We start from the raw sequence: 26352 nt of genomic DNA, 5'->3' as shown, positions 1-26352 counted from the left end.
ATTTAATGTGTTCAAACCCATGTATGCCCACATACATTTTGTACACGTGCATACGATGACAAACAAGAACAATTTATTTCTATAAAGAAAAGGTTATTACAATATTCAATGATCTGCAAGATCAACTTACCGCAGTGTCTCAGCCTATCTCTTCGGCGTTCGGAAGTTGAGTGAATTATAATCGGCGTTCCAACAGTATGGACACCGAAAACGAACGTTGGGAATAAAGGACACCGCGATAATTCACAATAATGTGCTTAAACTAATAATTCACAGTGATCCTTAAACTGATTAAAACTATTAACTATAAAGTCGTTACAAGTAATCGCCGTTTTGTTGCATCCCCCCTCCGTGAATCGATCCGATTCACTTACTCCACGTCCAAAATGGCTAACTTTGACACGGGGCGACGAAGGATTTCACTGCTAGTGCGTACATCAGCTCTCCTGATAATGCCATCAGATCCACGGTGCACCGTTTCTACCCGACCACGACACCATTGCTTCCGCGGCATGTTGACGTCGCATACAAATACCAGATCACCAACCTGAATTGGTTTTGGTCTTTCACACCACTTCATTCGACGAGTAAGCGTCGGCAAATACTCAAGAATTCATCGTCTCCAGAAGGTGTCTCTTAACTGTCGGGCGATGCGCCACTGTTTACCAAGTGCGCAGGGTTTCGTGACGATATCATTGGCGGCTGGCGTTTGTGAAGTATTGGCAGCACCAAGCAAGAAATGATTCGGAGTGAGCGGTTCATCCTGATCTGATGATAGCGGCAGATGTGTGAGTGGTCTGGAGTTGACGATGTTCTCGGCTTCAATTAACAAACTCTGCAGCGTGTGCTCGCGAGGGGCAACTTCCTTTAAAGTTACATTGAGAACACGCTTTACGCACCTTACCATACGCTCCCATATGCCACCTTCTGCAGGATTGTTCGGACAATTGAATATCCATTCAACTCCTTTCACAGCAAGATCGTCCTGAATACGATGACAATCAAACACCTCGGGAAATCGTTTTCCTTCATTATTGGCTCCTACGAAATTCTTACCGTTGTCGCTACGAATCCTTACTGGCATACCGCGACGATTGATAAAGTTTCGAATTGCAAGAATGCATGCATCTGTCGAAAGATCGGCAGCAACTTCCAGGTGAATCGCTCGGGTTGTTAGGCAGGTGAACAACGCCACCCATCTTTTCTCCTTACGCCGACCAACTGTTACGTTGAGAGGACCAAAGTAATCAATACCTGTGTAAGAAAATGGCCTCACGAATGGCGTTAGTCGATCTTTTGGCAATTGACCCATCATAGGCTGTGAGGGTGTGCACCTTGAAATTTTACAAATAAGACATGTCGATATGATCTTCTTCATAGTACGTCTTATGTTCGGCACCCAGTATCTTTGCCGAACCTCACAAATCGTCGCCTCCACGTTCTGATGTTTCATCCGATTATGACAATCCAGTAATATCAAGCGTGTGAGATCATGGTTTGGCGCTAGGATGATAGGTCGCGTGGTATCATACGGAAGCCAGCTGGCAGCATCTATACGTCCGCTAACACGCATAACACCTTCCGTGTCGATAAACGGGGAGAGTGTGTATAACTCAGACCCCTTCTCTACATTTCCGCCTTCTTTCAATTGATTAATCTCAAGTGAGTACGAGGCATATTGGGCAAGGCGGCATAGGAAAATTTCGGCTACTTTTAATTCCTCGGCGTTCAGGCACCCTTCCACTTTTTTGTGACGACACAAATCTATAAATCGGATGACCCAAGCGACCGTTCGCTTTAGCCTAGTTAAATAAACTTGAAAATCTTGTCATGTCTATAACACATGACGGCGCGGCTAGTATTACAAATTTCGGGCGAAGCTCTTCAAACTCTTCTAACAGATCAGGGATTCTTTCAGACGTAGGCCAGGCTACTTCTTCTTCCGTTAAAAATGACGGTCCATTTAGCCATCGTGAAGTTGAATGACTATCGAATGTTGTACTTGGTCTTGTTGCCTCATCAGCAACGTTCTCCTCTGACGGTATCCAACGCCAGTCGTTAGCGTCGGTAGCGGCGAGAATTTCTGCGACACGATTGCGTAGTTCAAACCCGGCATTCTTGTGAATACGTCTGACTTCATTGGCTACTTTAATGGCTTCTTTAACGTTGCCGAAACTATCCACGAAGTCATCAACATAGTGATGCTTTGTGATAGAGTCGTAGGCTCTTGGACAGCTTTCGCGGTGCTCAAGTGCGTTAATATTTTTAACATAATGGGCCGTGCAAGGCGAGCATGCGGCTCCAAATGTCATTACCAGCATTTCGTATACGTCTGGACGAGTTTTGTCGTTACCGTCCCTCCAAAGAAACCTTTGGGCACTTCTATCTTCTTCTCTTATAGAAATTTGGTGAAACATCTCTTTAATATCGGCGGCGATGGCAATTGCGCCAACCCGAAAATTAAAAAGTACTGTCGGCATTGGTTGATATTGTTGAGGACCCTTTAGCAGGTAACTGTTTAGTGAACAACCGTTGACAACGGCGGCGGCATCAAACACTAGGCGCAGTTTACCGGGCTTATGGACATTCATCACACCGAAGTGTGGAAGGTACCACGTTCTTGGACATGTAATTGTAACTTCTTCTGGGCGCAATTTTCTGGCATAGTTTTTATTTACGTAATCCCGAATGATAGCACGATACTCTCGGGCAAATGTTTCGTCTCGTCTCATCTTACGCTCGATTCCGACCAGTCTTCTCTCGGCCATGGAGTAGCTGTCGGGGAGCTGAACATTATCTCGTTTCCACAGGAGACCGGCTTGGAAACGTCCGTTAATCTTCGTGACCGTGGACTCGAGTATCTGGCGCGCTCTTTTATCATCATCAGGCTCGACGAGTGGTGCTGGACGTACACCGAAGCTCTCGATACTAAAGTAATCGGCCACCATATCATGCAGATATTTATCTTCCGAGACGGACATATGCAAACACGACGTCTTCGCTTGACTGAAGTTATCAGTCGGCCCGAAGACGACCCAACCTAACTTAGTATGTGCGGCATAAGGACCCTTATATCGTAGGGTTTCGATCTCACTAGGAATTCCCAAGTGGCTGTGGTCTAATCCAATAAGCAACTTGGGAACGGCGTTGTCGTACGTTTGAATCGACAATCTTTTCAAACGAGCTTCATCTACGTCAGCTTTCTGCAAACTTTGTATCGGAAGTTGTAAATTCTGGATGCCGTAAACATGATGCAACTTATATTTCTGGCCTGAACTGGAACCACTAATCTCGATGTCGACGATAGTTGCATTATCAGTAGCAGCTCTTCCACCCAGCCACTGTAGCTTGATGACCCTTTGCTCCGAGCTGCTCAATCAAAGAAGAATCGGCCATAGTTATCGATGATCCTTCATCCAGTAGAGCGAAAGTCTTAATTCGAGCATTGTAACTGGAAGTATTCTAAACAACACTTTTTGTTTATTCATTCCACTGTCTGTACAACTGAGTACTGCATCGGCTGTGGTTGGTCCAGGTGGAATCTCAACCCTTTGTAGCTTTGACATGTTCCTCGGTGGCTCGTGTAACAGTTTGTTATGTACTCTTTGACATCCGTTCGATCTGCAGGTTTTCCGTCGGCGACAATCTCTTGTGGTATGACCACCCTGAAGACAAGAGAAACATAAGCGAAGGAGCTTGGCTTTACTCCATCTGTCACGGATGCTTAGCGACTTGAACGTGTCACAATCGAATATGTGGTGTCCAACATGGCACAGTGGACATAGGATTTCTCTGGCGTTGTTGGCGGTTTGAAGAAGAACGCGGCGCTTTGGTTCGCTCGAACGTGTGCGTCCACTATCTTGTACTGTACATATTAGATCGGCTACTCCACTAAGTCAGGTACTGAAATCTTTAATTGCGGGATATGGCTGTATTATCAATGAGGTTTTTGCCCACTCGAGTTTCTTGCTCATGGGTAGCTTTCCTACAAGTTCCTCCAATAACGTTGGGTTACACAAGTGCTGCTGACCATTTACTGATTGTAGGAACACGGCTAGGTTTTTCACTTTGACTGAGAAAGGAATCATTTTGTCGATGGCGGATTCTGATACTTATGTATGACATCTCCCGTACTTGGCGAAGCTGACATTTGATAAGTAATTCTGGACGGCCGAATCGAAATCGCAGAGAGTCCATAACGGCAGGAACGTTATCCGGGTGGATTAGGAGTGAGTGCACTGTCTCTCTAGCCTCACCCTTTAAACATCTCTGTAGACGTTGATTGTTTTCGAAATTCGAGTAATTGTATGATGCAGTTGAATGTGCAAAGGCGGCGGCGAACATAGGCCAGTCTTCTGCACGTCCGTCGAAATCTGGCAAATCTTGAATTTTTCTCGGTAGTGTAAGCAGATATAAACTGTCTGGTGTAACGTTAACAAATGGCTGCGACTGTAATGAAGTTGAAGCATAGCACCTATGGAAGAGGCGGTGGCTGTGAAGATCGGCGATGTAGTACCTTCATAAGGGCACTGAGTATACGTATGCGTGGTGGCTGTATACGTTGACGCAGACTGCATAGAAATGTTGGAACTATTCTGCGAGTTCGTTGCTGTCTGCGTTGAGACTGCTATCGGTTGTGTAGCGGTATCTAAAACGGGATCCACTGGGGTCGCAATGGAATTTGACCTTGATCCGTCCTCTACACGTATCGTGGACTTCAGAAGTTCACACTGGCCTTCACTTTCCTTCAACTTTACCTGGGTACCTCGCAGTTGGTTACTCAGAGCATTGATTTGTTTTTGCATGGCAACGAGCATTTGTTACTGACTTTCTACTGTAACTTTAGGAGATGCGCTAGAGTTAGTTGACGCACTACCTTGATGATAGGATCCGTTATCCACATCATCATTATCCAATCTTTGATCTTCAACTGTAATTGACTTACTAAGGCTTAATTGTTGCTGAATTCGCATACTCTTTCTAGTTGAGTATTCCATTGTAATAATACGGCGGCTTGAAGGAAAATGTTACAGAAAAATATGATCAGCAACATAAACGTTATAATGTTAGCGATGAATAGCGGGATGGCGTCCCGTTTGGCGACGTGGCGACTACGATTTTGGCGGCAAATAGCGGGATGGCGTCCCGTTTGGCAACGTATCGGCTATGACGTTGATGGAGAGTTGCGGGAAGGCTTCCCGTTTGGCGACGTAACGACTACGACGTTGGCGGCAAATAGTGGGATGGCTTCCCGTTTGGCGACGTAACGGTTACGACGTGGCGGCAAATAGCGGGATGGCGTCCCGTTGGCAATATAACGGCTATGACGTTGGCGGCGGATAGCGGGATGGCGTCCCGTTTGGCGATAGACATGTTAACAAGTTGTGTCACGATGGCGACTCGTATATATTATGTACTCCACTGGCACGGGAGTTACGGCAATGCAAATTGGCTGTTTGCATTCAATTTGGCGACAATATAAAAGAATGCATAGTCTTGCGTGATAAAGATCTTGCTAAATACAGATCCGGCGAAATGAGACACTGCGAAATAAAGATTGCGAAATAAAGATGTCTCAATTCCGTTGGCTGGCGAATTTTATTGTGTTCAACCCCATGTATGCCCACATACATTTCGTACACGTGCATACGATGACAAACAAGAACAACAATTTATTTCTATAAAGAAAAGGTTATTACAATATTCAATGATCTTCAAGATCAACTTACCGCAGAGAGTGGGCAGAGAGGAGCATTGGCGGCAAACGCGTGGTATGAGACATGCCAAGCTGCTAATGGGAGGATACAATCTAAGCAGATTCAAGGTTATAATAAACCTCCCCAGGAACAAACTCAGGCTACTGGTCGTATGGTATACCGGCCACTGCAAGTTGAACAGGCACCTGTACAACATGGGCCTATCCTCTTGCATTAACTGCCGGTTCTGCGACTTGGAGCCTGAAACCCCGGAGCACCTGCTGATTGACTGCACAGCAGTCTGTAGACGCAGGACTAAGGCCCTCGGATCAATGTTTTCGGATAGGGATCGCATAGCCTCACTAGCGCCCGGAAGTCTATTGAACTCATCGATGCGCTGGGGCTGGGTGAGTATATGTGAGTTAGGAGAGGGCAGAATAGACCAAAGGTCGCGGTGCATTCCTCATATTAATCAATCAATCAGTCTCAGCATATCTCTTCGGCGTTCGGAAATTGAGTGAATTATAATCGGCGTTCCAACAGTATGGACACCGAAAACGAACGTCAGGAATAAAGGACACTGCGATATTTCACAATAATGTGCTTAAACTAATAATTCACAATGATCCTTAAACTGATTAAAATTATTAACTATAAATTCGTTACAAATAATCGCCGTTTTGTTACAACCGATCTATAAATTATATGCAGCTTCGTTTGTGCGTAAGCGTACATTCCTTAACATTGGAATTATTATTTTTCTCATTTAACACTGAAAATGCTCAATTCTGGTATTTTCGTGTCCCCTGATGTTAAGTGGTGAAACGCACTAATAATTTTCTGTGGTGAAATGCCTCATCCAAAACAGTAAATATCCCAAAATTGATATATCCCAAAATTTTTGACATCGTGAACCTTCTCTATAAATATACGTTCTCTGTTGGAAACGAGCGATGGCCAGATTGAAATCTTAAAAAATAAATATGTAAACGGAGGGATTTATTGCAGCGTTCAAGACCACTTATACAAAATGTAAAACAATAGAAATTAAATAAATTTGTGAAATTTAAAGGTATTTGATGAAACGTTTTGTAATTTAAAGCATCATAGATTATTTTCAATGGAAAATGATTAAAAACGTTTAATGTTTGAGAGCTAACAAGCTTAAATCCTTTTATTGGGTATTGTAAGGTCAAAAGTCAGTTATTCTAATATACTTTAAAAATATTTAAATAGTTTCTCCATATAATAAATAACCACTATATAGTAATTTTTATTCGTACTAAATGTTAGGTGTTTTAATTTAAATGCCCAAAAATTATTATTTTGTTCAATCTGGCCATAATGGAAAATGTTATAAAAAACGCTAATTTTTGTCTCTAATTTGATTGGCAATAAAAATTGACCGTGGAGACAGGGCGTTGCGAATGAAAATTTAAACCAGCTGTCAACAGCATTGTCAGGATAATCGACAATTTCTTGCAATAGGAAAGTAATCTAACTACAAGATACTAAAAAAGTGATTGAAAAAAGCCATATTTGTTCTGTATAAGAATTAACAATATGACTGAATTACTTATCGATCCAAATATACGAGTATGGGTTTTTCTTCCCATCGTGCTCATAACGTTTTTTGTCGGCGTTATTCGACACTACGTCTCTGTTTTAATATCGTCCCAGAAGAAAGCTGAAATCACACAAATTCAAGATAGGTAAGTCATGGGTAATGACAATGCGATTTTGTTAAAGTCATTAATTTCTTCAACAGTCAAGCAATGATTCGGGCTCGTCTTTTACGTGAAAATGGTAAATATCTTACACCGCATTCGTTTGCTATGCGGAAGAATTTTTTTAATCACGAAGAAACTGGCTATTTCAAAACACAAAAACGGGCACCTGTAGCTCAAAACTCAACTGCTATGTTAACAGACATGGTGAAAGGAAACTTTATCAATGTTCTACCAATGGTAATAATCGGTGGCTGGATTAATTGGATGTTTTCAGGTTTCGTAACCACAAAAGTGCCTTTTCCATTAACCCTGCGGTTTAAACCTATGTTGCAACGTGGTGTGGAACTTGCTTCCCTAGATGCTGCTTGGGTATCGTCAGCTTCGTGGTATTTCTTAAATGTCTTCGGTCTTCGATCTATTTATACACTAGTACTTGGCGAAAATAATCAAGCAGATCAAACGCAAGCACAAGCAGATGCAATGACTGGTGCAGCAATGACAATGCCTCAAGATCCCAAAGCAGCTTTTAAAGCTGAATGGGAAGCTTTGGAGATTACCGAATATCATAGTGCGTTGAAAAATGTGGAAAAGGATATGTTACATCATGCGTTCGGAAGCGATGTATCAATTGAGAATAGTATTCGTCAGTAACAACTTTGATGATAATATTTTAACAAAGATTAGGATTGGTGTTTAATTTATGTCTGTGGTGACTACCAACATTTAAATTTAGAAAAATTTCGTAAAGCGAATAAATCGGTTTTATTAGACCAAATATTAACTATATAAAATAAAATTGTGTTTACTATAATTTTGGTTATGGACATATGCGTATACTATTATGATAAAAAGCAAACATTAGAAAACTTCCATTTAGACGTCAGTTAGCGAATTTTACCAAATTATACTTTTAGTAATATTTTTCAATATCCATTTCAGTAGGTACTTCTGAAGGTTCAGCGACTGAAGGCTCGCCAGTAGGAGAACCGAGTCGCTCAGTTGTAGCCGCTGATTTCGCCGGGGATGGAGGGCGTGCTGCGGGAATTGTGTAATCACGTTGCTTCTTCTTTTCAGCTGGTTTCGAAACCAAACGAAACTCATTCGGTAGATCTTCTTCCGAATATAAGCGATCAGTAAAATATATGCGCCTTATGCGTACATTGGCATGTATTTGTAGACGAACGGTTTCCATGTAGTTGGTGCCATAGGCACGGCGTGTGAAGTCCGCTAAGTTGAAATGAATTTGATTCCAACCCGGAGACATACCCATTGGCATAGCCGTGCAAAAGGGCTTTACAGATGTTTTGCTTTGAAAATTCGAAACCCGAAAACGACGCATAAACCGTTGATCATCTAAAATCTACAATATTCTGTTTTATTGTAAATATTTGCACATACATAATTATGTTGCTCTGCTACTTACTTTAACCTCAAATGTAAAATATTTATGTAGATTCTTTATGAGCAATACTAAAAATGGTAGTTTGATACCAAAGGACATTTTGGGATCTCGGGGCCCCGTTATATATGTGGTTGATACATTTGAACCCATAATCTCCATCACGATAGATTTAACATCCTCATCTACAACCCTTTTAACATAACCGTTTTGGATCTGAGGACAAAAATATTTACGAAAGATGTTAAATCTGAAGACAAACTTACATGCGTAGACCAAAATTGTAACGGACTGCTACCCAAGCTGTAAAACACAGAAAAACAACCTTTCTGATGTCTACTTCGGAACATTTTTATTTAATCGTTATTCTCTACAATATTTGAAATTGTTATTCTGATTTATATTGGGTATAAATTAATTATTATTTTTTGTTTCGTAGTTGTGCTACAGAATTTTTAGATTCAAAGTTTTTAAGTTTGAAATATTCAAAGTACCATATGAATTTTGTTTAAAAATGCCACTGTTCCCACAACAACCAAGTGTACGCTCACTTAACAGTTTTTTTTATTTATACGTTAAATTCATACATGTGTACGAAGTGTAAGAATTTAATTACTAACAACAATTTTGAATATTTATTGTAAAAAATGATCAGGAAGGTGTGCACAGATAATTTTAAGAGTGTGCAAAATATAGTAGAGAACCGTTATACATGTGTCCATCTTTCGCATTGTCTTGATGACATTTGAAATCGGAATTATTGAAACTTGCTATTATTAAGTGTTATTTCACATAATAGTCGCAACTTAAAAACCTATAGTTATCTATGAGCTTTTCACATTTGGCGGGGTTAATGACCAACTGACATAATTGAAATAGTCCCCGACAATCGTATAGAATTATAATACCTTTGTCTTGCTAAGGTACATATGTTTAAGACAAAATGAATTACTTAATACATATACATGAATATTTTGTTTTTATTCCAAAATATTTTTCGTAGGTGAGTAATTTATTTATTTTTAACGACGAACACCGCCTCCACTGCCTCCCCGATGATAATTTGAGCGTCCCCGGTTAAAATTGTCACCACCACCACTGCGTCCCTCATTACCTTGAAAAAAGCCACCATTATTATGCTGGGACCAGCCGCTACCTTGAACTCGTCCGCTACCGCTAACCCAATTCTGGTTCCGGCCCTACCACATAAAAACAAACATGATTTATTTAATAATCCTGATACCGATCCAATTTTAGAACTGTATTATAAATGAAGTTTAAAATTACTTGGTCGGTAGGTTGACGTGGTTCAAATTGTTGAGATTGGCGTTGTTGTTGTGGAGCGTTTGAATATTGCTGCCAATGGCCACTGCCTCCTCGACCGCCACCTCCACCTCTCCCACCCCGGAAGTTTCCTCCAACGTTACCAGCAGGTCCTTGAGATCGTTGCTGTTGCCAAGAGGGCATTTCTGGAGGCGGGGGAGCATGCTCATGTGCTCGACCACCCCGATCTGGTACGCTTCCTATTACATGCTTTTGTATTTTGCAACCTGTGTTTTTTCGCACTTGCACAGAACTTGTTTTTTCAATAATAGCCAAATCTGCACGTGCAGCAAGTAATGCTACAATATTTGTATCTTCATTACCAAAACGCAAGGGATCTAATTCTTGCAATTTCTTTTGATAGCGACTTGCTATTTCATTTTCTCTTGACCTCATTTTATCAGACCATTGAAAACTCTGTATAGTTACTTCAAGACGAGTCAACAGCATTTGTCTACGCATATTATATTCCAAATCTAGATTGGAAAGTATTGCATCCAATTCCTTCCATTGTGCTGCAGATAGAGGTTGTTTTAAATTCAATAATGGTTCACTCAGCACGTCGGGTTTGGCTTTGCGCATTAGCTCTTCAACTTTAAAATTGAGTTTATCAAAAAATGCTTTTGGCGAAACATTATCTGGTGGTTTACCCAGGCCAACATCTCGAGAGAGCTGTTCCAGAGAACGCGCCGTATTAGTTTCAGATTTAGGAATAATAAGTGCTTGTTTGGCAGGTCGAAGACGATAAGACATTTTCGTTGCCATTAATTCTGTTAAGAGGTAATCGAGTAGTTGTGCACACGCCTCTCGAGTTTCGAATCTTCCGGTTAACGGACCAGCAACAAAACGTTGATAAGGGCATCCAAGTTCTTTTAGCATAGCAGAAAGTTCCATTGAAAATTCACTTTGATCCTGCAACTCAGCTACGTGCTCATCTGTTTTTCGCAAGACATGCAGTTCTTCGGTTAACCAACCAATAAGCTGACGAAAATCTGAATCGTGAGGACCACCTTCCAGCGCTTTAACTAGACCATCCACTTTCAAGCACGGACCCTCATAAGCTAATGCTGACAGGGAATCAATTAATTCTAATTCATAATCCATTTTTGCAATCAGCCGATCCTTTTAATACCCGGTAATTCTTATTTTTATTCGGAATATAAATATATGTACATTTGTATATATATAACAGATTTGTATGTATGTACATATATAATAGACTGACAGCACAAACGTAATGTCAAATGGAAGTATAATTGTTTATTGACATTTTCTATACTTATACCCAACAAACACGCTACACTGACTAAAATAGTTATCTTCACATGGCTGATTGTGTTGTTGAATATTATTGGGGTACTCACAACGTGTTATAAAGCATTGGAATATCATAAAATCATAAATTTTTATGCTGGTGTACAAAATTTGTTGTTGGGTTGCATACTAAAATAAGTTTAAGCAAATACAACTCTGAACGCTATGTTTTCGGATCGTTATAACTTATAACTTTATTATTACGCCATTAGGGCAGTGATGGTAGTGATTTACCGGTTAAATAACTGAAATATCTAACATATGAAGCGGTTAGTCCTCCCGCATAAGTCTATAGGAGTATTCTCTTGCTCTTGCAAAACCCTTGCACAGTGCACGAATTGCAGAATTTTCCACTTGGAGCAACGGCACAACAACAAACGTACCAAGAAAATCATTTGCAATGGCTGAAAAATATGAGAGACCAAACCCATGTTTATTTTCGTGCAATGACACGTAAAGGAGGATGGAATCACGTGTAGAAGTTCTCTGATCGCCATTCACTTGGGAGTGGCCAGAAACGATTCTTTTACATATGACTCAAGCAGCTCACGACTTCCGGTCTTTGACTAAGTATCCCCTGGGTAGCCTAATAACATCCGTTTGAAGGCGAGCTAAAGAGAGAAGGCTGGGTTTGGGACCCGCCGCGTAAAAAAACACCCCCAATGAAAAGGAAAACACAGCCTCGGATGAGAGACCCCCCTTGTGATGACGACCATGGCAAACGAAATAAGAACTACGATTGAGAGCATGTATGTACCTAGAATGTCCGGTCCCTTAATTGGGAAGGTGCCACTGCCCAGCTGGTTGATGACCTCGCAAAAATAAAGGCTGACATCAGCGCCGTCCAAGAAATGCGATGGACGGGACAAGGACAGAGACGAGTAGGTCCTTGTGGCATTTACTACAGTGGCCATATAAAAGACCGTAAGTTTCGTGTTGGATTCGTGAGAGAGACTCCGTCGCCGAGTACTATCATTCACTCCGGTGAATGAACGTCTAGCCACAATCACACAATCAAAGCGAGGTTCTTCAACATATCGCTGATTTGCGCCCACGCCCCGACGGAAGAGAAGGACGATGTGACCAAAGATGCCTTCTATGAGCGCTTGGAGCGTACTTATGAGAGCTGTCCCCGCCACGATGTCAAAATCGTACTTAGCGACTTTAACGCCACTATATTGTTGCAGCCAAGATTCGCACCCGCCTCTGTGCAGCAAAAAACTCTCGTCAACAAATACAAGGAAGATTCGACGTTGAGAAGTTGCAATCACAACAGACAGCCGAACGATTTGCTACTCGGCTTGCACTCCTGCTCTCTGAGAGCACTCGTCAACTACTCGGTATAAGGGAACTGTGGGACAGCATCTCCAACTTCTTACGAACAGCTGCAAAAAGAACAGCTGGTACGACGAGGAGTGCCGTGTCACAGCGGAGAGAAAACAGACTGCCTACCTCGTAACGTTACAATCGACCACGGGATGGGATAGATACCGAAAGTTGAAGAGGGAAGCGAGACGCATTTGCAGACAGAAAAAGAAAGAGGCCGAAATGCGTGAATACGAAGAGCTTGATAAACTGGCCGACAGGGGTAATGCTCGAAAATTCTACGAAAAAATGCGGCGGCTTATAGCAGAACCAGTCAAAAACGCTACTCCCTTCCTTTCTTTTTCCTTCTTTGTGGTTTTCATTTGAACAATGTTGCCATTGCTCAATACGCATATATAGTTTTGTACACATCTACATATGTTTTCAATTACAATTTTTTATAATATAAAATATCAAAACTGAAAACAAACTATTAAAAATAGTTTACATATTTATAAATAATAGCATTCAACTCTGATTTTGAGTTATTTTAAGAAAATTTAAACATATTGAAGACAACATTTATAATTACTACAGTATATCGAGATTGGCAACCCTGCTTTGTGAGAAAGCAATCAGCTGACACGTTTCCACGGCAAAAATCCAAATGCCGTGAATTCTCCCGGCATCCTACGTCAAAGAAAGAAGGGAGTAGCGTTTTTCACTGTTTACTTACATTGTGCGCCCATAAGATAGGTCGTATCTGCTGAGTCGGGCCACGATTCAACGTTCACCACTGTTTGTGCTATTACAGAAGGTTTCAAAACCGGAGCATATTCTTAGAACCCCCCAAAAGCGATCTAGTCACCGATGCCTAGAGCATACTTAAATTATGTAAGGAACACTTCTCCAGCTTGCTGAATGGCAATGAACGCACAACGCCAGGAGAAGGCGAACCCGATTCCCCAACCGATGACGATGGAGCAGACGTTCCATTGCCCGACCATGAAGAAGTTCGAATAGCAATTACCCGCCTGAAGAACAAAAAAGCGGCGGCGGCCGATGGATTACCGACCGAGCTATTTAAACACGGAGGCGAAGAACTGATAAGGAGCATGCATCAGCTTCTTTGTAAAATATGGTCAGACGAAAGTATGCCAAACGATTGGAATATAAGTGTCCTCTGCCCAATCCATAAAAAAGTAGACCCCACAATCTGCGCCAACTACCGTGGGATAAGCCTCCTCAACATCGTATATAAGGTTCTATCGAGCGTATTGTGTGAAAGATTAAAGCCCACCGTCAACAAACTGATTGGACCTTATCAGTGTGGTTTCAGACCTGGAAAATCAACAACCGACCAAATATTTACCATGCGCCAAATCTTGGAAAAGACCCGTGAAAGGAGAATCGACACACACCACCTCTCCGTCGATTTCAAAGCTGCTTTCGACAGCACAAAAAGGAGCTGCCTTTATGCTGCGATGTCTGAATTTGGTATCCTCGTAAAACTAATACGGCTGTGTAAGCTGACGTTGAGCAACATCAAAAGCTCCGTCAGGATCGGGAAGAACCTCTCCGAGCCGATCGATACCAAACGAGGTTTCAGACAAGGCGACTCCCTATCGTGCGACTTCTTCAACCTGCTGCTGGAGAAAATAATTCGACCTGCAGAAATTAATCGAGCAGGTACAATCTTTTATAAGAGTGTACAGCTGCTGGCGTATTCCGATGATATTGATATCATCGGCCTTAACACCCGCGCCGTTAGTTCTGCTTTCACCAGACTGGGCAAGGAAGCAAAACAAATGGGTCTAGCAGTGAACGAGGGCAAGACGAAGTATCTCCTGTCATCAAACAAACAGTCGTCGCACTCGCGACTTGGCTCTCACGTCACTGTTGACAGTCATAACTTTGAAGTTGTAGATAATTTCGTCTATCTTGGAACCAGCGTAAACACCACCAACAATGCAGCCTGGAAATCCAATGCCGGATAGCTCTTGCCAACAGGTGCTACTTCGGACTGAGTAGGAAATTGAGAAGCAAAGTCCTCTCTCGACGAACAAAAACCAAACTCTATAAGTCGCTCATAATTCCCGTCCTGCTATATGGTGCAGAGGCTTGGACGATGACAACAACTGATGAGTCGACGTTACGAGTTTTCGAGAGAAAAGTTCTGCGAAAGATTTATGGTCCTTTGCGCGTTGGCCACGGCGAATATCGCATTCGATGGAACGATGAGCTGTATGAGATATATGACGACATTGACATAGTTCAGCGAATTAAAAGACAGCGGCTACGCTGGCTAGGTCATGTCGTCCGAATGGACGAAAACACTTCAGCTCTGAAAGTATTCGACGCAGTACCCGCCGGGGGAAGCAGAGGAAGAGAAAGGCCTCCACTCCGTTCGAAGGACCAGGTGGAGAAAGATCTGGCTACGCATGGAATATCCAATTGGCGCTAGGTAGCGAAAAGAAGAAACGACTGGCGCGCTGTTGTTAACTCGGCTATAATCGCGTAAGCGGTGTATACGCCAATTAAGAAGAAGAATGATACGTAAAAATATAATTACAATCCTGTTTTAGCTGTCATTTTACATAAAGACATATTACGCCGTTGAAGGAAGATAAGTTTTAAATAGATTTTACATTTTCTACTTAAATTATAATAATAACAATTTGTTACAGTTTTTTGTTAAAGGTCGTATCCAGCTCTTAAGTAATTTCTGAAGAAAAAAAATACATTAGGGGGACTCTCTTGCTTTTGCAAAACCCTTGCACGGTGCACGAATTGCAGAAATGTCAGACCAATTTTTATTTTCGTAAAAAAAATAATTGCAACCTTTGCCAGCTGTCATTTTACTTAAATATATATTTTGACGTTAAATTATTGAGGAAGGTAAATTTTAAATATATTTTATAATTTCTATTTAAATTATAAAGATTTGTTACAGTTTTTTCTTAAGAATGAATGCAGAAGGTGCGCCAATTCACAATAGCCATGCACGATAGTCATTTACAATAAATTGACCGAATCAATCGTTCATGTATCACTAGATTCTGCAATGGGTGCTCTCGTACCCTTGTATATTTCGGTAGGGGATTTTTTTTGCAATCTGCAATCTTGCAAGAGCAAGAGAATCCCCCTATTATTTCTTCAAGTAATTTTTAAAGCTGGTTACGCATTGTGAATGACCCACATTAGTGAAGCAAGAGAGAATAAACAAAGAAAATAAACTTTGTGCGTAATATGCAAGAATGATAGAATACAAGATTACGACACTAGTTTACAGTTAGTTTTTTTCCGTTTAGCTCTTGACAATTCTTACAAAAACAAATACATTGTGCAACAATTTCGTGACGTCACACTTTGTGCGTAAACAGAAAAGTAAACACTTTTTGAAATTCCCAAAATAATATTAATTCTTTCGTCTTTGCAGGAAAAAGTAAACACTTTTTGAAATTCCCAAAATAATATTAATTCTTTCGTCTTTGCAGGAAAAAGTTCAGTGGAATGTTTAGAATATTGTTGCGAGAAAATATGTATATAATTAGTTTTAGGCACATCCACAATAAATAGAGTAGCATGTGTGGAAATTGTTCAAATGAAGAAAACCAGTGTAAGTGTACTGTTGTATTTATTTAAATTTCTAAGCATAAATATATTAATTTTTTAAAATGAAATGTGTAGTGGCTTGTTGTAATAATTATTATGCAATTAAAGGATCGAAAACGAGTTTTTTCAGTTTTCCGGCCGATTTAAAAGTTGCCAAAAAATGGGTGTTATTTTGCAAAAGAAATGATATATTTAATACTAAATTAATAATTTCACAATTCTTTTATCATAATTTCATACATCTCATACATCTGAACTTATAATATATGTATATATTTATATACAACACAAGAAACGTTTTCTCCATTTGAATCACAACTTAATAGACAATTTTATTATCAATAGGCCGATATATTTCTTTAGAAATGATTCAAATCTTTTCACTCAACAATATTCAATCGCTTCACTAAAACTTTTCACTAAAATCGAAAGAATTAATAATATTTTGCGAATTTACAAAAGTGATTACTTTTCTGTTTACAATTTGCAAGCCATTTGACAGTTTTTCACTCTTCTTCTTCTCAACACGTAACTATGACGTTTCATAATGGCGGTCGTCGTAATCTTGTATTCTATCATTCTCGGTAATATGTATGTATGTATGTATGTAGTAACATAAATAAAAATTTTAGTAATTGTTTTAGATTAACTTTGAATCAATTGTTTGGCAACATTTATGTATGGTATTTACTATATTAACATTATATTTTTGGCAAAAAGCTTATATATGGTTTATACATATATAATTTATGTATATTATTATATTTTACATAATTTACAATACTAAATACATCAAGGTATAAGAAAGTACAATCTTCTATAAGAGTGTACATCTGCTGCCGTATGCTGATGATATTGGCCTTAACAACCGCGCTGTTAGTTCTGCCTTCTTCAGAATGGATAAAACAGCGAAGCAAATGGGTCTGGTGGTGAACGAGGGCATCAACACCAGCATCAACACCAACAACAACGTCAGCCTCGAAATCCAACGCAGGATATCTCTTGCTAACAGTTGCTACTTCGGACTCATTCACTCACTCGAATAATGATCCTGCTATATGGTACAGAGGCATGGACAATGACAACAACTGATGAGTCGACGTTGCGAGTTTTCGAGAGAACAGTTCTGCGAAAGATGTATGGTTCTTTACGCGTTGGCCATGGCGAATATCGCATTCGATGGAACGATGAACTGGTTGAGATATACGACGGCATTGACATAGTTCAACTTATTAAATGACAGCGGCTACGCTGGCTAGGTCATGTCGTTCGAATGGACGAAAACACTCCAGCTCTAAAAGTATTCGACGCAGTCCACTCCGCTGGAAGGACCAGATGGAGAAGGCCTGGCTTCGCTTGGAATCTCCAATTGGCGTCACCTTACGAAAAGTAGAAACGACTGGCGCGCTGTTGTTAACTCGGCTATAACAGCGTAAATGGTTTCCACGCCAGTAAAGAAGAAGAAAAATACATAAATTTACTAATTCTTAATATTCACAGAATTTGTGCATTTGTATGCTATCTTAACAATTTTTGAAATTAATTTAGAACTATTACTATTGAGTAATTTAAATAAATTATAGAAATTCGGCTTTGGCTCATTGGTGAAATTTCACCTATGATTTTTGCGTTTATGGTTGCCGTAATGGATCCATTCTTCATCCTCAGTCACAAACAAGAATGATAGAAACAAGATTGCGCAATGAGGTGTTCAAATTACGTTCGTTCTGCGCATCTACGTCACGGTTGACCAACGTACAATCAGCTGATTTTCTGTTGCTTGTTTTTCTTTGCAATAAGAATCAATTTTGTATTGCAGGCATACAAAATCATGAATATCATCAAATTTAACATCAATATAAGTGAATATTAATAAAAGATATCAATATAAGTGAATATTTAATAGTGAACATTTACCTACATATTCATTTAATTGTGTTTTCATTGTATTATTTAAGTTTCTCTCTTTGCTGTGTTTGTTTCAACCATATATGTACATTTATGCAAATAAAAAGATTGAATATTTTGTGACCGAGTATCAATTTATTGTCTTATTTAATTTTCTTTTTTTGCTATACATGTGTTCGATAAAGTTTTTATTTAAGGAACGAATCCTAAAAAACATTCTTGCTCTGAAAAACAATTATTTTTTTACTTTCGAGCTACAATTTACAAAATTACTTAAATCTAAGTGTTTCTGGTGGTAATTTGTACATATATGCAAATCAGTACCATTTACATCGTCAAATACTGCTTGCAAGGCTCTCATATGCTCCATCAACATATCTGTTGGTTTTGAGAGTCCTCCTTCAGAAAGGTGATCCACCCAGGTATAAGACGAACAATTTTCTGAATTGGCACAAATTTCGGGGTTGTCTTTACTAAGTTTATGGCAGATGTACCCTGCCAAATTTTCAAACCCGTCGTTGTTGAGAATCTTCAAGTCATCATTTTTTTCAATTGGGTCAGTGGAATTTAGATCAACTGACACACGTTGAAAAATATTGCCTGCAAAAATATAATAAACATACATACATGCTTATAAATAAAGGGAATAAATTGTTAGTTAAGATTATTATTACAATTAGGATAAGAAACAGTGGTTTAAACGAGACTCCATCCACTCACTCCATCCTTTTCTGCCGTTCATTAGCCTCTGCAGGAGTTAATCTGGTTAACGTGAGAAAAGCGCTAGGTAGCAACTTTGTTAGACTCCGCGAACTTAAACCTGTAAGAGTGTTTGGTTATAAAGAAAAGTAAAATTATTGTAATCAAAATCCTATAATTACCCATTTCAAACTGCAAATTTCTTTCACATTCAAAGGCGCGCGCGAATAATAAGTCAACCGTGACGTCACCAAGAACAGCTGACTGAAAGCAAACATGCGCATTGCGCAATCTTATTTCTATCATTCTTGAGTCACAAACACGCAAAACTGAGTTATTTCTATTGGGTTCAAACAGAATTTAAACGTTTTGATATGGCTGCCTGAGTGACTTCCAAAGATTTTGTGAGGGTTTCTTATGTTTGTAGCAATCTTTAACGAGTAAGGTCGCCCAGGATGTTCTTAGTCTATTAAGTCAAAATCACCACTTTTAGCCCGCAAGCTCAGCTAGTGCATGCTCACCATAAATTTCTACCAAACTAGATGATTTTCGGCCATATGTAATCCAAGTTTTGAAACATTCGAAATAACGGTGAAAAGATGAAATGAGAAAATGAAAATAGCTCGATGCTTTTTATGCGATATTTAGTAACCGAACTGTTTTATGGTAGCTCTTAATATAAAGAAATCTTTCTACAAAGACATACAAAAAAGTAATGATTATAGCTTAGGGAATTAAACAATTCATTCTACAAATTTATTTACTTTTTGTCTCGAATGTCTCCTGCGATCCAGCTGGCACTTATGCAAGTAAAGTATGCAAATTTCTTCGCCAGCTTGTATAGGTGCTATCGCTTTCAACACAAATATATGTATATAAAGAAATGACAAACGAGCGTTTGGTACACGACAGTGGTTAACTTCAAAACAGGCTTCAAGCGACCTCTCTCAAATATAAGTTGTCGCTTTCGCTAATTTAAAAATATTTTTAAATTTGCTGACGACAGTAGAAAGGAGAGGATACCACTAATATGTAAAATGTAAAATTATTCAAAGCTTCAACAAAATTGACGTTATTTTACAAAGATAATCATAGAAAACCTTTGTTATATCATTTGTAATAACAACTGATAATTTAAAACAAATAAATTTACCTATTTACTTAATTTTTGCATAAAAAATTTCACTTTGAACAATATATTAGGGGTATTCTCTTGCTCTTGCAAAACCCTTGCACGGTGCACGAATTGCAGATATTTCCTCTTGGTGCACCGGCACAACAACAAACACACGCAGAAAATTATTTGCAATGGCTGTAAAATATGTCAGACCAAAACCCATGTTTATTTTCGTGCAATGACACGTAAAAATATAATTGTAACCCTGCTTTAGCTGTCATTTTAGATAAAGACATATTTCGCCGTTAAATTGTTGAGGAATGTAAATTTTAAATAGATTTTATAATTTCTATTTAAATTATAAAGATTTGTTACAGTTTTTTTTGTTAAGAATGAATGCAAAAGGTGCGTCAATTCACAATAGCCATGCGCAATAGTCATTTACAATAAATTGACCGAATCAGCCTTTCATATATGACTAGATTCTGCAATGGGTACTTTCGCGCCCTTGTATATTTCGGTATAGGATTTTTGCAATCTGCAATTTTGCAAGAGCAAGAGAATCCCCCTATTGAAATTTCATTGAAGTGGTATTAGTATGGCGACAACTAAATTGTGTGCATACAAAACGGACAATTGCAGTGTTGCCAACTTAGTGGATTTTCCACTAGATCTGGTGGTTTAGGCATGCCTTACAGCGAGATTTTTTTGGTTTTAGTGGCTAGTGGATTAGATTGTTAAATACATAGTTGATAACAATTATTAACTACTTATATACAAATATTTCCTATAAATATTTTATTAAGTGTCTGCTACCCTAAGGTTGTCTGGAAGAGATCGCTTTTTAGCGATAAGACTGCCTGTTGTTGTTACCTACATATATTGTTTTCCTTACATATGTTTACGTTAAGACTCTGTGGTGCACAATAAAGAATACTTACTTACTTAACTTACCTAAGTACCCTATGTTTACTATCAAAGCAATATACATACATATTTGCTGGGTTTTTTTATCATTTGATATGAAACTTTGAAGAATACATATTTTGTGTTGTAACTTTTTTTTCTGTAACTGTATACTTGTTTTTATAATAGATTGTTCTTGTAATATACAGTTATTATTTACTGTTAATCGATTGCTTCTTCTTATTTCATTCGTAGTACGCGTTTTTTACTATGTCTTTCGAAAATAGTAGAAAATATTTATATGTGCACGGGAGCATTGGTCAGTGGATTCTTTTTATAGACCCGTTTGGAATTAAGTTAATATAATAAATTTTTTAGAATCTAAAAGTAACTAAATAATTTAAAATTTTAAATAATTAAAATAAAATTCTAGTAAGTAATTTCGGATTTGTATTCAAATATGCCACGGTCAAGAATCCTTTCAGAGTTTGAGCAGGGACGAGCACTAAGTTTGCGTGAAAGTGGTATAAAAATAAAAGAAATTTGCACAGTACTAAACCGCCATAGAAATACATTTAGTATTTTCTTAAAAAACCCTTCAAAGTATGGCACTAATCAACGCAGTGGTGGAAAATCCAAAATAGATTTTCGATGCAAACGCCTTGCACTCGTTAATCAAATGAGTTGTTCACAAATAAAGCGTCATTTGGATTTAGATGTCACAAGAATGCGAGTTTGTCAAATTTTTCATCAAAATCCTAGCATAAAACACCTTTCTATGGTACCACAATTTCAAAACAATTTCACGCAATACAACGGCAGCGGGGTCCACAACCTGACATTTTGCCTAGCATTTACAGATAAATACCAATTTTGAGATGAAGAATGGCGAAGCGTTGTGTTCAGCGATGAAAAAAAGTTTATTCTCGATGGACCTGATGGTTTTAATATATATTGGAATCATACACAAAACCCTCGGCGCACGTGTCTCCGTTGAGTACACGGCGCAGGTTCTATAAAGGTGTGGGCAGCTTTTTGTTATGAAGGAAAAACTCCAATAAGCTACATATCAACAAAAATGAATGCACAAATCTATTTAGACTTGCTTGATAGTGAATTGATAGAATTTGCAGACCAATTTTAAGAGGACAATTTGATTTTCCAGCAAGACAATGCCCCGATCAACAATGCAGCCCTTACTAAAAGGTTTTTCGAGTCACGAAACATTCCGCTTTTGGAGTGGCCAGCAATAAGTCCAGATTCAAACCCTATCGAGCATCTGTGGGGAATACTATCTGCTAGAGTTTTTAAAAGTGGACGCCAGCTTACTACCTCAAAACAGCCAAAAATGGCAATACAAAGAGAATGGGCTTCAATAGGCATGTCAACGTTAAAATCTTTGGTTTAATCGATGCCATCTCGACTTAACCAAGTCAAAATGAATAACGGAAAGCATATTAATTACTAAAAACCTAATTTATCAGAATATTTGAAGAAAACAACTTATTTTATAACATGCACATATAAATATTTTCTATGAAGCATATGTTCAGTTTTTAATTTTGTTGTATGTACAACAGGAATTTTAATTAATTTTTGTTATATGATGTTACTATATAAATACTGTATATAAACAAAAACCAAAACTTTGATAGCTCGCTTCATTTCCAAATTCAACAGCTTTGAAGTCGTGCACATATAATTTCTTTACTAAGGTATGCTGGGTTTTTTTATCATTTGATATGAAACTTTGAAGAATTTACTGATACAATTTATAACATTAGACTTAGTTAACATTTTATTCGTCTAAGATTTCAACCATAGAATTACTTCAATACAAAACTAGAGTGGTGTTCACTTAACTGAAATTTTGCTTAGACATAGAGAGTGAGAGAGGGCTAGAACTGCAATATATAAATATTTGAAGTAGTAAATATTTGAAGTAGTAAATATTTATATATTCAGTTGTATGATTAGTAGTCATGAAAGTCGTGCATATTCTATATTATTCAAATAATGATTTAATCGAACTTTTTAATACTGAAATGACAATTGCAATATAGTATTTTATTGTCATAGCAAACCAAAATCTAAGTACTCTATTTTATTATTTTTTAATTATTTCTACTCTGTTTTAAATTTAAAATCTAATATTCTCCCGCTTTCCTTTACCAAACCGCGAGTCGAACGCCCTACCGCGTTCCAACGGGCGAATTAAAGAACCTAGTGATTTTACTATAGCGAGTTTGCAGCTATATAACACTACGCTTAAGCACGCGACATTTCACAAGTATCACAGATGGTTGTCGCTCATGAGTAAGTAATATTTTGTGTCGCACAGTAATTTCTAGTGGAGTTCTGGTGGTTTGAGAGCCCGACAAAGTTTAGTGGTTTTCTGGTGTTATTAACGCCTTATTTGGTGGTTTGATAAAAATAAAGTTGGCAACACTGGACAATTGTGTTGTTAGCGATTGGAAGGATTGAAGTGACTGGGGAAACTGTTGTTTATACATGTCCATTAAACGAAAAATTAACACAATTGTACTAGTTCCCTGCGGGTAATGCATTTTTCTGAAAGTATTGAAGATGTTGAAAAAAGTAATGTTCATGTTTATGTTATTTGTTTACACCTACTTCATTCAATTTGACATTAGGGCAACTCAGAATCTGGTGAAAATGGTCTTTCATCTTCAATAACAAAATGTATAGCGATGCAACTGCTACACCCTTGCAAATAAGCAACACTAAAACGCCATTGTATTATTTGCAACACTGGTTTGCAAATAATCAGCTGCTGTCAAAAATAAAAACATTGTAAACAAAGAGAAGAAATGAAGAAATGTTTGTAAATTTTGTAAATTAAAAATCAAGAAAATTTAAATTTGTGCTATGTGCCGCATAAAAATATTTCTTTGCTTCAATATACGTAATTTCTTCAGCAGCTTCCTAATATAGTCAGTTAATTCTCCCCAAAAACTTTTTTTCGGCATATTTTCCAATTTGTGCGAAAGTTTTGTTTACAAACAATGTTTTTCTTCACCGATCAGCTGTGAATTAATGGTCTTTGCAAGGGTTGCACAGAAACCACATAAAAAACGTTCATTGTTGATGGTAAATATTTGCAATTGCATAATTTTGCAAACTCAGATGCACAAGATTCTGAATTGCCCTATTGTGTAAATTGTTGCAACTATGGTGTTGTTGGATCGTATTCTGACAAAACCGCTACCAATGCATTGTTATTCGTCAAGCGACGCACATTTTCTACAACTGTTTCTAAAGGTCACATACAATGGTAACAAATAAAATTAATATCGAAAACATTGATATAATATACTTACTTTTGTGCAGGATCCCTCCACTTTTTGTTTGATAAATCTAGTTTTTTTTCATGAAACCACTACTGGCTAATCTAAAAAGATAAAAAAAGAAAACCATAAAAATGCTTTTTAATACACATGAAACCACAATTAAATCGCAAAATTTACCTTCGTAGCGCTAAAAGTAAAACTTTAAGAAATAAATTAGATACCAAAAAAATAAAATTGGTGTTGTGAAATCAGGCACATCAGAGTTTTCATCTGCAATTCGAAACAATTCAATAAATTCTTGAGGAACAACATATAATCATATACACATATATTTATTATTTGACGATACACCAGCAAATTGAAAAGTGCTTAGTGCTTAAAAAACTTTAAGTAAATAAATAAATAGCTAGCTGCATAACGCAGCTATGCTTACCTATGTAGCAAATTCACCCCAACTCTGTGCAACTTTATCGCCAGAATGTTTAATGCCAGCTGTAAACGCGAGTTGCGTCATCAGATGACTCCACCACTTCCAAGCTATTACAGCTTAATGTCAGAATAAGTATTTTTATACCCTGAACAAGGTATATTAAGTTTGCCACGAAGTTTTTAAACCCAGAAGGAAGCGTCGGATACCCTATAAAGTATAGTATATATAAATGATCAGTATGTTGAGCTGAGTCGATTTAGCCATGTCCGTCTGTCTGTATATGTATATACGAACCAGTCCCTCAGTTTTTAAGATATCGTTTTGAAATTTTGCAAACGGCATTTTCTCTTCAAGAAGCTGCTCATTTGTCGGAACTGCCGATATCGGACCACTATAACATATAGCTGCCACCCAATCTGAACGACTAAAATCAAGTTTTTGTATGGAAAACTTTCACATTTGACAATGTATCTTCACAAAAGTTGGCAGAGGTTATTTTCTAAGATAATAATGTAATATACGAAGAAATTGTTCAGATCGGCTTACTATAGCATATAGCTGCAATGCAAACTGAACGATCGGAATCAAGTTCTTGTATGGAAGACTTTCGCACGTGGTATCTTCACGAAATTTGGCATGGATTACTGCTTAAAGTAATAATATAATCTCCGAAAAAATTGTTCAGATCGAATTACTATAGCATAAAGCTTCCATACAAACCGAATGATCGAAATCAAATGCTTGCATGGGAAACTTTCTCATTTGACGATATGTCTTCACGAAATTTGGTATGTGTTATAGAAATAATGAACACAATGTAATATAGTGTGTAGGTGTAACGGAATTAATTAATATTTTACATTATTTTTTTATATTGTAATCAGAATTAACCACTATACAAATAATCTTATATATAAAAATGAATCACAAAATGTGTTGCTAAGCGCATAACTCAACAACGGTTGGATCAATTTGGCCAATTCCTTTTTTAAAGTGTTCGTTGAGGTTCAATTTGCCGGAAAACCCTTAAAAACAGCCCTTTTCTTTTTCCCCATATAAACGAATGAATGTTTGTTTGTTAGTAACGCTAACGGCTAGAACGGCTGAACCAATCTTGATGAAATTTTCAGAGGTTGTTCACTGTGGATCGGGAAAGGTTTAGAAATAAAAAAAACAGTATGATTTTCTTGAGGAAAAGGCGGAAAATTGGAAAGGTCAAGACGAAATATCTCCTGTCATCAAACAAAATATCACCCACAAACAGTCGTCGCACTCACGACTTGGCTCTCACGTCACTGTTGACAGTCATAACTTTGAAGTTGTAGATAGTTTCGTATGTTTGGGAACCAACATAAACACCACCAACAATATCAGCCTGGAATGCCAACGCAGGAATATCCAATTGGCTCCATGTAGCGAAAAGAAGAAACGACTGGCGCGCTGTTGTTAACTCGGCTATAATCGCGTAAAAGGTGTCTACGCCAATTCGTGAGTGCGACGACTGTTTGTGGGTGATATTTTGTTTGATGACAGGAGATATTTCGTCTTGGCCTTGTTCACTGCTAGACCAATTTGCTTTGCTTCCTTGCCCAGTCTGGA

General features: G+C 38.3%; 4 protein-coding genes across 4 annotated transcripts; 1 reads left to right on the top strand and 3 right to left on the bottom strand.

Moving 5' to 3' along the window:
- Nucleotides 1–613: 613 nt before the first annotated feature.
- Nucleotides 614–5373, bottom strand: LOC120767802. Its single transcript, XM_040094071.1, has 4 exons — nt 5222–5373; nt 3603–3665; nt 1891–3369; nt 614–1802 (listed from the first exon to the last, which is right to left on the bottom strand). The coding sequence occupies exons 1-4, from the start codon at nt 5371–5373 to the stop codon at nt 614–616; spliced, it is 2883 nt and encodes a 960-aa protein (XP_039950005.1).
- A 1763-nt stretch (nt 5374–7136) lies between these two features.
- LOC120769479 (ER membrane protein complex subunit 3) lies at nt 7137–8222 on the top strand. Its single transcript, XM_040096503.1, has 2 exons — nt 7137–7408; nt 7465–8222. The coding sequence occupies exons 1-2, from the start codon at nt 7260–7262 to the stop codon at nt 8075–8077; spliced, it is 762 nt and encodes a 253-aa protein (XP_039952437.1). The 5' UTR covers nt 7137–7259; the 3' UTR covers nt 8078–8222.
- Nucleotides 8223–8336: 114 nt separating this feature from the next.
- Nucleotides 8337–9277, bottom strand: LOC120769054 (cilia- and flagella-associated protein 20). Its single transcript, XM_040095903.1, has 3 exons — nt 9092–9277; nt 8850–9041; nt 8337–8786 (listed from the first exon to the last, which is right to left on the bottom strand). The coding sequence occupies exons 1-3, from the start codon at nt 9173–9175 to the stop codon at nt 8337–8339; spliced, it is 726 nt and encodes a 241-aa protein (XP_039951837.1). The 5' UTR covers nt 9176–9277.
- A 90-nt stretch (nt 9278–9367) lies between these two features.
- LOC120769053 (protein FAM98A) lies at nt 9368–11339 on the bottom strand. Its single transcript, XM_040095902.1, has 2 exons — nt 10113–11339; nt 9368–10024 (listed from the first exon to the last, which is right to left on the bottom strand). The coding sequence occupies exons 1-2, from the start codon at nt 11250–11252 to the stop codon at nt 9848–9850; spliced, it is 1317 nt and encodes a 438-aa protein (XP_039951836.1). The 5' UTR covers nt 11253–11339; the 3' UTR covers nt 9368–9847.
- Nucleotides 11340–26352: the final 15013 nt, after the last annotated feature.

This window comes from Bactrocera tryoni, chromosome 2 (assembly GCF_016617805.1).
Source record: "Bactrocera tryoni isolate S06 chromosome 2, CSIRO_BtryS06_freeze2, whole genome shotgun sequence".
In the NCBI taxonomy this organism is placed as follows: Eukaryota; Metazoa; Arthropoda; class Insecta; order Diptera; family Tephritidae; genus Bactrocera; species Bactrocera tryoni.
The sequence above is the reverse complement of the archived record's forward strand: the minus strand, read 5'-3'. Positions and strand labels throughout refer to the sequence as shown.

Coding starts and splice junctions, on each gene's coding strand:
- LOC120769054 (XM_040095903.1), bottom strand. CDS start 9,175: ATGTTCCGAAGTAGACATCAGAAAGGTTGTTTTTCTGTGTTTTACAGC. Junction 9,042..9,091: donor TACAATTTTGGTCTACGCAT/GTAAGTTTGTCT, acceptor TTTTGTCCTCAG/ATCCAAAACGGTTATGTTAA. Junction 8,787..8,849: donor ATTTTACATTTGAGGTTAAA/GTAAGTAGCAGA, acceptor AGAATATTGTAG/ATTTTAGATGATCAACGGTT.
- LOC120769053 (XM_040095902.1), bottom strand. CDS start 11,252: ATGGATTATGAATTAGAATTAATTGATTCCCTGTCAGCATTAGCTTAT. Junction 10,025..10,112: donor CACGTCAACCTACCGACCAA/GTAATTTTAAAC, acceptor TTTATGTGGTAG/GGCCGGAACCAGAATTGGGT.
- LOC120767802 (XM_040094071.1), bottom strand. CDS start 5,373: ATGTCTATCGCCAAACGGGACGCCATCCCGCTATCCGCCGCCAACGTC. Junction 3,666..5,221: donor CACTATTTGCCGCCAACGTC/GTAGTCGTTACG, acceptor TCTTGTCTTCAG/GGTGGTCATACCACAAGAGA. Junction 3,370..3,602: donor GATCGAACGGATGTCAAAGA/GTACATAACAAA, acceptor TTGATTGAGCAG/CTCGGAGCAAAGGGTCATCA.
- LOC120769479 (XM_040096503.1), top strand. CDS start 7,260: ATGACTGAATTACTTATCGATCCAAATATACGAGTATGGGTTTTTCTT. Junction 7,409..7,464: donor ATCACACAAATTCAAGATAG/GTAAGTCATGGG, acceptor TTTCTTCAACAG/TCAAGCAATGATTCGGGCTC.